Source organism: Carassius carassius, chromosome 40 (assembly GCF_963082965.1).
Source record: "Carassius carassius chromosome 40, fCarCar2.1, whole genome shotgun sequence".
Lineage (NCBI taxonomy): Eukaryota > Metazoa > Chordata > Actinopteri > Cypriniformes > Cyprinidae > Carassius > Carassius carassius.
The window spans coordinates 4843787-4855861 of record NC_081794.1 but is presented as its reverse complement, the minus strand read 5'-3'; the positions used below and the strand labels follow the sequence as shown (position 1 = coordinate 4855861).

The 12075-nt window shown below is 34.6% G+C and overlaps 1 protein-coding gene across 2 annotated transcripts in view; it reads right to left on the bottom strand.

Annotated features, from left to right (window-relative positions):
- The window catches only part of LOC132122006 (cGMP-dependent protein kinase 1-like), a 170599-nt gene that overhangs the window by 48530 nt on the left and 109994 nt on the right, over positions 1-12075 (bottom strand). For both annotated transcript variants that reach the window (XM_059531801.1, XM_059531800.1), the window contains exons 4-5: positions 11720-11825; positions 9433-9496 (exon numbers count right to left, since the gene is read on the bottom strand). In XM_059531801.1, coding sequence (XP_059387784.1) covers positions 9433-9496; positions 11720-11825 — 170 coding nt within the window. The remainder of the gene's footprint in view (positions 1-9432; positions 9497-11719; positions 11826-12075) is intronic.

Below are 12075 nucleotides of genomic sequence, written 5' to 3'. Positions count from 1 at the left end.
CACAGTGACAGTATGAGATTAATACACAATGTATTTGCTCAAAACTCACTCTACTGTGACCTAATGCAGATATTGTATATAATAAAGTGACGCATAAATGTATTATATGAGACAGTACGCAAAAGTTTACGGTCACCATAATGTGGGAATTATGATTACGCAGTATTGATAGATGGAACGGTATGAACCATCTTTCTGTGCGTCGTTAAGAAATTATGGTTTTATTCTATTTAAAGAAATACGAAATAAATGTGTAAATACATAATGTCCAAACTATTGAAGTAAAAGTTTGTATGTTGTGTAGCGAAGCACTGATCAAAAATAAATGGCAGCAAACGCGACTAGAATAATGAGACACAAACTTGTGTATATTCATTCAAAATATCTTTAACTCCAGATTGATTTTGCATTCCAGGCAAAAATAAGAACTATTAGTGTCATTGTAACAAAGTATAACCATAAATAGTGGTCAAATATCGAAGCTATCAAATCGAGGTCGAATTAAAATATCTATTGTAAAAATGTTTCTGTTAAAGCAACCAAAAAAATATATTTATAGCTCCACAGTGATTTGTGATACATTTTCAAGAAAAAAAAGCTTATATATATATATATATATATATGTATATATATATACATATATATACATATATATATTTCAAGAAAATACTATTTCAGTAGGGAGTCATCTTGATTAAATCACTGGGAGTGTGTGGTCACTATTGGGCAATGGAACAGTTCTCGTTTCCTTGGTAACAGCGGCTTATTTGATTGGTGGATCTCTTTTCAGGATTATGGACAGGGAAGTTAGTCACAGAAGATTCAGCAATTTCTATTTTATTTATTTGTTTGTTTGTTTGACAGAAAAGTGTTCACAGGTTTATATGTTTATAGCTTAAATCAGTGGCCTCAAACTCAATTCCTGGAGGCCATAGCCCTGCAACCACCTCTAACTCACCTGCTTGGGAGTTTATAGCAATCCTGAAGGCCTTGATGAGCTTCTTCACGTGTGTTTAATTAGGATTTGAGCTAAACTCTGGGAACTGAGTTTGAGACCACTGGTTTGAGTTCATTTTCTCCATAGATAATAGCATTTATTCAGTGGGAACTTCATTGAGAATGTTTTGTCCTTGTTCAGCCTGTCAACTTTTTTTCTTTTTGCATATATCGAGATGGGGCTTTGAAAGTATGGATATAAAGAAAACATGGAATAAGTTTTTTCATATCTGATTTAAAGCCCCTTTATAATGCCCCTTTTTACAATTTGTAATATAAGGCTACGTTTACTACGTATTACTTATGCCAGGCCAGTAGTTGGTGCTGTCACCTTGTTAGTAAACAGCACGTTTAGGGAAGTGATGATTATATGTTGTATAAGATGCATCTCCGCATCATATACAACAGCAACAACAGTACCATGTACTGTGTATGTTAATAAACTGGAAGTAACTGGAACAACCGCCATGGTTGTGTATGTTTGTTGACGCTTGCCTTTAACATTGACACATACTGCACATGTCTACATACCTAACACATACTACACATGTGCATGATGTCACCGTTTTCAAAGATTCCTGTATTGGGTGTTTACACGGAAACGATAACAGTGGCGTTTTCAAAAACTTGCACTTTGAAACCCATTTTCAATTTTTTTTTATATAGTTTTCAGTCCCCAAAACGCCACGGTCGTGTAAACAAACAGGCAAAATGCATTAAAAAGTTTCCAATTTTTGGCTGAAAATGTTAGACTTAGGACACCCCTAAGTCTCAGGTGTCCACAGAATGTGTATGTGAAGTTTCAAAATATGAAGTTTCACAACGATAAGTTTAAAAATATTTCATTTCCATACCATAAAGACTTTACAGTCACCGTTATGCAGACTGATCATAAACACAGCTAAAAGGCTTCATATTAGTGGTCATCCTACACAAAACTTAACATCTACCACATTTTTATCATAACTAGAATCCAAAATGTTTCAATACAAACATTTCAGTCAAATTTAATTTACAGTATGCAATATTTCAAACCTCTAACCCATGGGAGAAAATCAATCCTTCGCAAAAGTTAAAAATCAGTCCAATTTAATTTTAAAAAATTGGGATTTGGCAACCCTGCATCCAACACAAGCCGCATCCAAAGTGAATTAAATACTCCACATATTGGTAGCAGCTCCTTGATGGACGAAAATTATATGTAATATTAGAATGTTTGCAGAAGCAGGTGGTAATGGTCAGAAATTCAGCATGAGGGGGATAAAGAAAACAGACCTGTGCAGGGCTTTAATATAAAAACCCAAACAATGCATGGTGACTATAAGAAAAAGCCAAATCCCGGACATTGTAGTAAATGTAGAAATCCCGGCTGGACACATTTTTTTTGTTCCAAAAAGAGGACATGTCCAGGGAAAAGAGGACGTATGGTTAACTTAGTGTTACTCCTAAAACAATACACCACGATAATGTCAGAACCGTTGATGAAAATGTAAAAAGTAGTGATACAGTATTCAAACAAAGATAAAGCTTGCTGTTAATACAACACGTCAGAGTTCTGCCGTGACTCAAGAAGGCACTTATTTGGAGAATAAGATGTTTAACATCCATTTTTCCTGCATATGTTTTGAAAGCCTTATCAAAATCGTGGGTACACCTACATTGTAACCAAAGCAACCCATGTAGAAAATTTGTTTATGTCTGGACACGCAGTCAGATTTGATCACTTGCAATTAATAGTGCTGACAGTCGGCTTGAAAAGATCTGATTTGAGAAAAAATCTGATTAACCTGCAGTCTGAACATAGCCTTTGTGTCCAGTTTTTAAACTTCCTACAATGTTATCAGTCATCTCTAAAAGATTGTGCTTTATATTATGCTTTAAAGATCATTAATTGTGTCTCTGAATGCCTCTTGTCTGCTACTTTTAGGTTGGTGGAGGCATTTCTGAGGCACTAGAAAAAAAAGACATTGCCGTTTGGTCAAAGGCTATTAGATGCTGCAGGAAAAATCAATGTCTGATTGTACTAAGCATTTTACTAAAGTTCAAATTAAAGTCTTTAAAAACTTTCAATACATTGCCTTGAATGTGTTCAAGGTGAGACAGACATTGTGAGTAAAACTGAAGTGTCTTTGAAAAACCAACTTATTTGGAATATCTTTATCCTGAAAGAAGAAAATGAGAAAGATATAGGCCTTTTTTCTATACAATCTTTTAATGTTTTAGGGCTATGGAAAGAGAAAACTTTTCAATGAAAAGTCAATTCCCATCTTGAGAAAAAAAAAAGGCACGTATCTTCGGCCTTGTGTTCCCCAGGAGGACATTATCATCAAGCACCCATTTGGTTTCATTTAAAAAAAGAAAAAATGAAAAGCTATTTGCTGTAATTTCCTACTTCAAATGGGTTTCACGAGAGGCATCAATTAAAGAGCCATAGATCTTCAAACTGGAACATCATGCTGAGCGGTTCTCTGCAATAAACCTCTCCACACTGAACTGCAAAATACACCATACCAGAAGTTCGCTTCACCATCAGGCTTGCAAAGTACGAAAAAATATTCAATGTGCCAGGAAATTTGGCAGTGCAGCAAGTCCCACACATCCACTCACTTGAAACAGAAGGTTTTTGACGTGGAGATAATAACGAGTACTGTTGTTGCATTACTGTATTATATACAGCATACACTTATTTGCATGCAAAATTTAAGATATCTGAGTACAATAATATCAGCAAGAAAGTACAAGGGTAATTTTTTTGTTGTCTTGACTTTAAAAATTATAAGTCCTTTGTTAAATGACCTTTTTAGTTTTCACCATTTCGATTCAGTCAACCTATCCTGTTTTTTGTCAAATCAAGTTTTAATTAACTAATACTCTGGGAATTTTAGTCTAGTATTACTCAATCGACACTTCATATGCATCATGTTTTTGTCATGTTCAATAATGGTCCAACAGATCATTATAATTATTTTGCTCAAAAGTGTTATCATGATAACTGATAATGATAGCTGTAATTTGAGAAGTTTCATCAGAAATACTGCACTGCATTTTCTTCTATAGGCACAAAAACATTGTCAATGACATACTGTCATAAGACATATGGTTTATTTACCTTATCTAGTTGCCTTAAATTATTATACTGTATATAGTAGATATTAAGACACTGTACATTATGAAAACTGTTAAAGCAAACAAACAAAAAATATATAATACAACAACAAAAACAACTTTGCATTGTACAGAGGCTGTTTAAGTGTTTGGATTTATTACAATTAGAAACGAAGAGTCAATGATCATCAATTAATATTCTGCATCATAGTTTTCGTGAATGAAATTAACACTAGGTCCATAGCATCAAAAAGTTTTAAAACGCTTGTCCTGAAACTAGGCATTTAGTCTACTATTATAGCCCAATGTGCTGAGTCAACTGTATTCATCTGAAAACTACTGAGTCTTTCTTTCCAAAAATTATTTTTAAAACTGACTCAAACTAAACTGCCATGGTTTGTGAGGTCAGAAGCAAAAAATGGCCCATTTAAAACAAATTGCCAGAGAGAAGTTGGGAACTTTTTTTGGAATGCAACAAAGCATGCTTTGTGAACAACTCTTGATAAAAGTGGTCTGATGACCCACGATGACTATCGTAGCAGCTGGCCTGTGCTGACTGCAAAATTAATAAAAAAAAAATTACAATATTAAAATGCTCCTGTGGCAGGAAAGTTGCTTAATACAAAAGTTACATATTGGTTTTTTTATTATTATTATTTTTTTTTTTTATTGCATTAATTTTTTATATTATTTTCTAATCAGCACCGACTTCTAAAATCAGCACAGGATGCTAGCATTTTACATCATGAAACATGCCTATAGGGGAACTTGGACAGCTGTTTTGTCAGACAGATTCATACATATGGTCAGAGATGCTTTCTGTCCTGAGCCTACAGCGACCAGCGAAGAGAGCAGAGAACCAGCTGAGACAGAGCATAAACAAAGCGAGAGAGAGAGAGAGAGAGAGTGGTATGAGAAAGAGGCAGAAATGAGGGACTGAGAGAATGTAGAGATAACAGAGTGTGAGATCAAAGCAGAGAATACAGCACTGTTTTCATCATGTTTAGTCAGGGCAGTAACCGCAGCAGGTGACCAGCAGGAACCCAGCAGGAATGCAGCTCATTAGTCACTCTACCCACAGTTTTAGGCCATGATCATGTCCATCAGCTCTGCCTTTAAAATATGACAGTGAGATTCATGAAGGAATTGATCTAATCATTCTTTGTTCCCAAAATATATATTTAAAAAAAAGTTCTTATTACAAAACTTCTATAACAAATTGATTTTCAGTTCACATCATTCATCCTTTATCTAGAGTCCCTTTCAGACTGCACGTTGGTCCCAGAAAATTGCTGGATTGTCTTCTTCGTGAATACAAACACTTCCCAGGATTGATTCTGGGATCGATCCCAGGTTGGAGACCTAGTAACATTGCCAGTTTCAGTCTCAGAATGAGCTCTGTGTGAACAAAAGGTTGTGTAGTAGTGTAGTAGTGATGCACGTTATCGTGTGACTCTTACTGGGTGTTTTGAAGACAGATCAACGTTTGCAACAAAAAAATATTTGCAAACTGTAATGAAGTAGAGATAAGGTAGTTCCTCACTATCCACACTGAAGCTGAGATTGTTCACCAGTTTAATTGAATGTTAACGTGCCTAGCGTTTTTGACTCATTCATTACACGTCACATCCTGATGTCACGTGTCATTACAGGACCTTTACAGGTTGTGTGTGAATGCACGCACAGATTCCGGGAATTCACTGGCATTGTGATTGAACCAAAATCTAACGATCCGAGAACAATTAGCGGGACACATTACCTGGTTATTATCCGGAATCTCATTGTGAAAGGGGCTTAGTTTTAGTCATGTTTAAAATATGTACTGGGTGCTTTTCAGGGATGGAAATTAGCACCCGCCACCAGACAAATGCGGGTGATTTTGTGTTGTGTCACCTACCGGCCACCATGATGGATAAATAAAAATAGCATACTGTTTCACCCGACGGGCAGACAAAAAAGTTAATTTCCATCCCTGGTGTGTGTACAACACGCAATAAAGTGTAATATCATCCGAAGCAGCTCCGTGGTGAAAGGCGGTGTAAACTGGGCTCGAAACGGCGGCGTTGTTCCCAGTACAGTGTTTTCAGCTGAAGTTAGTGCCGCTGGCGGAGTGATATATTTGTTGGTTATTTACAGTACGTTTTATAGCATGCGATATACAAGATTGCGTGAAGAGCTGAATTTGTTATCGCGCACAAATTTCCGCATACTGTCACGTCTCTGTCAAACCCCGGTAAGTTCATTCTCCTCCAGCATTCTGCAACATTTTAGATTATATGGACAGTTTGTGTTTATCTTCTTGTTTTTAATGGCATAATAAGCAAACTAACAAACAATATTATCGGTCGCGTGTCTAATAACTGCTGTCCGGGGGATGCATTTTATTTCCAGTCTTCAAGTACTTTTTCAGAAGTTAGCTCTGTGGTTAGTAAGATGTTGCGCTGTTCATTTTTGTTTGTTTGTAGAAACAACATTGTATCACTACACATGTTTGACAGCTCTGGCATGACGAGACGCATAACAATGATGTATTAAAAACGCTGTGCGTTCGTTTGTCGACGGCATAAAAGTTTGCGAGCCGAGATTTCTTTCAGTGATACAGTGTTGAACAGGGACTTTTCCCTACGTGTTCCCTCAACCACAAAAAAAAAAAATAATAATACACTTATACTGGTGAATCCTTTCCTTTGGAATTAAATACAACATTATTAATGTGCACGAAAACATATCGCAAAAATGTTTCTGTGCATTAAAAAAGTTCAGTGCAGTGTATCATCCGGTTGGGCTACGGAGTTGAGAGAATGAGCTACTTCAGCAAGAGTCAGCTGTTTCAAAACCTAGTAAGCTGCCTAGATAAGCAGCATTTTTGAGCATCACTGAAAGAGAAATTTCAGTATTTCATTGAGACTTGAGATTAAATAAACTGCTTAAGTATTGTAGGTCTTGTAGTATTAATTTTCACATGCAGTTACATATTGTCGGTTAAAAACATGAAAGTGACTGGTAAAAACATTGAGTGGCTGGTAGATTTTGAAATCCACCAGCCACAGTGGCCGGTGGACAAAAAAGCTAATTTCCATCACTGGTACTTTTGCCTGCAGAACTTCCTTAATCATTCATGGCATGGATTCAAAGAGGTGCTGGAAACATTTCTTAGACATTTTGGTCCACGTTGACATGACAGTATCATGCAGTTGGTCCCGAAGTGTGCCAAGAAAATACCCCTCACACCATTACACCACCAGCAGCAGCCTGAGCCATTGATAAACGGCAGGATGGATCCATGCTTCCATATTGTTTAAGCCAAATGCCATTCACTGGATACTTTCTCTTTTTCTGTCCATTTTCTGTAAACCCTAGACGATTGTACATACTCAAACCAGCATGTCTGGCATCAACCACAACCATGCCACATTCAAAATCTTAAATCATCTTTCTTCGTGTCTAAATGCACTGGGCTGTGATTGGACGTTTAGTTTTTGGCATTAACATGGCAGTGAAGAGATGTACTTTATAAAGTGGCCGGTGAGATATATATGAGTGAAATACAAAAGTATAAAAAGATTTCGTAATTAATAAATCACTGACGGAAAAATAAAAAAGAGGGATTTCTTTGCAAGCAGTGTAATAATTTTTTGTAATGTGCTGGGAACATTGAAAACTAGGCTGTGACTTGATGTTTATTATCTTAGGACACCAGCTGCGTTGTAAACACAAGCCTATGAATTTATGAATGGCCTTCAGGCATATAACATTAAAGACAAAGCCATTTTAATTCATTGATGCAATCTTAATTAACAAAGGATGTCACAAGGTTAGTCTGTTTCATTTCCCAAAATTATGAAAATGAACAATAAAAAAAATAAGTTAATACTCTCTATTTATTACTTATTACTTATTGTCTATACTTGAGAACAGCCTTTCAACAGCAAGTTGGTGTTCTTTGTTTCCTTAACAAAAATAAATGTTCTTCCTTGTGGGAATATCCTTTGAGCAAACTCTCTCTGACTCAATAAGCCCAATGTGTGCTTTGTCAACATGACAAATTGAGCTCATCTAGGTAACGACAAACAAAAAAACATTTTTTTCCCAAGCAAATATCAAAATTTTTGCAGAACAAATGCCTTAAAGGTGAAGGCAGTTATGCTCTTATATTTCATAAGGCGAACCATCATGACAACTTATCTGATGGTGTTGTTTATTGCTTAGGGCGATGGATATAATTGTTCATGGCCTATTTGAAATGGAGTGAAAATGAACTGCATGTACATACCCTAAAAACAACATCCAGGCCTCCTAAAACTACTCAAAAATTGACTCTGAGGCAAGTAGTTTCCACCAGGAATATTATTGGTAACTTAACCTAAGACTTAATCATAAAAACAAGCATTACTTTATTCCAAAACACTAATTAAAATAAATAAATAAAAAATGGAAATACTTTTAAATAATTAATAATTCATGTCTTTAACTTTTTTTTTAATTTAGATTTAAAAAAAAGCACAAAAATACTAAAAGCTAAAAGATATATATATATATATATATATATATATATATATATATATATATATATATATATATATATATATATATATATATATATATATATATATATATATATATATATATAGTTAACTAAAATGAAAATGTCTCAATATAAAAATTGTAAAAATATATACAAATAAATCATTCAAAATATTAATATACTTTAACTATAATTAACTGTAATAGTACATCAGTGATACTAAAATAACACTGGTTTCCAATATCATTTTCTGGAAATTGAAATGCCACTCAATATCTCCATAGAGATATTGATTTTTAGTCAAAATATATAAAATGTTCAATAGAAACCAACCATGAGCTCCACAAATCTTTACTAATGACATGTACTGCTGTATAGGTCTCTTATCAATGTTTTTTTTGTTTTGTGTTTTCATGTTTAATTACAAAATATTCAATAATCCTCAAGAGATATCCATCAAAGTTGCTGTTCACATTGCAATGAAATCATTGGAAACAGCTCACCAGTGACCATCCTCTCTGATGTAGCACAGTCCTATTTTCATGGAAATAACAAGATTCAATAACATGTCAGCGAAATATAAAGAAGAAATATATATATATATATATATTCCCGGTGAATCCTTTAAAATAAATACGCTCTTTGATTAAAACATTTGATATTTAATGAATGACAACCCAGTAAAATATGTTTAATAGAGAATGGAGCCTACACTTCTTGTTGTGAAGAATCACAAAGTACTGTGAGTTGACTGGCTCTTCTGAGAAAATACACAATGTTTTATACAGCACAGTTCAGTGGCTTACCTCCTCCATCACATCAGCTAGCTTGCTGAGTATTTCTTCTGGAAGGCCTTGGAATGTCGGAACACTGTGAACAAAATAAAGAGAAAGTTTGAGGTTTTGTGAGCCAACAAAACAAGCTGTTTCCATCAGGTCACAAAGTAACATCCCTAACCAGCAAAAAAAAAAAAAAAAAAAAAGCAAAAAAAAAAATAAAACACACACAAACAAAACAACAACTTGAGTTTCAAAAGAACAGGTTGAGAAGGAGGAATCCATCATTATGAAAATAATTTAGTAACATCAGAAACAAACTCAATGAAATTCATGAAAGCTTGTAAATGAACAGTGTAAATGTAAGCAAGAAGCTGACAAGCACACTTTTGCATTCTCAGAAATAATGTCTCAGGCTGAGGTGTGTGTGGACTATTCGTGGTTTCATAATAATAAAAAAAGAGCCAATCATTTTAAATAGCTAAGAAAACCAGTCAACCAGAAAGATTTTTACTGGAAAAAAAAAATGTCTCAGTTGACTCTCAGTAGAATTAAATCTCCAAATTAAACATACACAGTTTTCCAGATTTAAATTAGCTGGGGGACATTAAAGTCAACATTACATCAAAACTGACTCTACATACTTTTAGCACATAAAATATATATATATATATATATATATATATATATATTTAATCTTTCTTATTTGCTCTCCCTCTGACACTTGTAATGTTTATTCTCAGATGATTTCAATGAACCAATCAGATGAAACTGACTATAGTGTTAGAAAATAAATGTGTTCTATGTGTAAAAATGCATTTGCATTTTTTAATGTGCCATACATATTGCTCTTAGAGTAGTTCTTGCACTTCTACAGTTTGCTGATAAGTGAATATGGTCTTTTTCATATAACATCTGAAACTCCTCAGACGATACAGTACAAATTACATCGATTTCTACAGTCACATTGTGCATGAGGGGCATCAACATATTGATTCTGAACATTTCTTCTCTCACTGCCCCATCTAGCTCACAGGCATCATACGTTTCCTCCAAAAACCAAGTTCTTTCTGTTCCTTGACATCATCAGCCATACGGACTCCAGTAAAGCTGGTTTTGGGCCTCTGGGGAAATGTAATTTTATTGCAAAATGACATTGCTTTGGAGTCCATGATTGAATGATTGTTTAAAAAAAAAAAAAATCAAACAAACCCTGACCTCTTCTTTCAATGATTGAAAAATTCATTACGTATGAAACCATGACATTGTTTTATTTCTGTTTTCAGACCAAAGTTTAAAAGGTGTGCACTAATGCTATTACTATCGCTTTTACTTTGGGTTAGAGGTTTCTCACAACTCATCCTTCATTGTTTGTACTTTATATAAATGATGATTTATTTAATTCCGCCTGTCAGAAGATAAAACTGGCAACAACTACAATAATGCCTATAGAAATTTCACCCTGTCAAGCCCAATGCCCACAAGACCCACGAAACCTGATAACAAAGGTTTTCATCTAAGGGTCCTCAGCATACTTTGAAGTGGGCTTCAGGATGACTTAAAATTATTTTAACTCAAATTTAAATAACTCAAATTAAGATAATTCACTTTAGTTTAGGGACCAATACTCACTATTAACTAGTTGCTTGTTAGCATGCATATTACTAGCACATTGGCTGTTTATTTGTACTTATAAAAGCACATATTAATGCCTTATTCTGCACAACCATTTTTTTGATCCTTTAATCTGAAAAGTAAAAAACTACCATACTAACTATTAATAAGCAGGAAACTCAATTATTACATACGGCAGTAGACATTATTGAGGAAAGAACTTGAGTGTAAATGCATTTTTATGGTGGACTGTAGACAAATCAATTTTCAATGATAAAAATAAGAATGTTCTAGTAAAGCAAAGCTATTCATAAACGGCTCATGGCTAAAAATCAATATTTTCTGAATAAGTGAGTGGAAGGAGATGAATTAGACTCAAACAAGCAGAGTGAATCTCTAAAGCAACAGCACTCTAATCATTATTTGCCCTCTGCCTACGTCTAACAAACACACACTTTACTTTACTGATGAAATATTACGACAGTTGATTAGAAACATTTGAGAGTAATATGCCATTTCACCTTCCAAAATATTACAAACAAAACCCAACCCCCGGGAGTTTAACGTCACACAGAGCAAAGGACAGCGAGTTATCTGTGATTGTGTAACCATTCACTTCAGTGTTATTCATTCACAATGGAAATCGACCTCTTCCATCAGGGGTTAGGAAGAATAAATAGAAGTGAATGAAGAAGCAGCCCACCTCTTCAGAAACTCCATGTACTCTGCATGCTTGATGAGTCCGGTTCTCATCATGATGGTCTGGAAACACTGGCGGTCGATGGCCCATAACTTCACATTTGTGAGGGCTGGGAAACAAAATATAAGAATAAATAAGCAAATAATACCCACATGCACATTTATCTAGCCAAAACTGTTGTTATTATCTTTATCTGCTTGTCTATTAATTTTCAATTACAACTATATATAATTTTACAAGTATATATTAGTGCTGTCTAATGATTTATCGCAATTAATCACATCCAAAAAAGATTTTTCGTTTACGTACTATATATGTGTGTCACATGTATCCCGTTTAGTTCCTGTTTGTCCTTATTT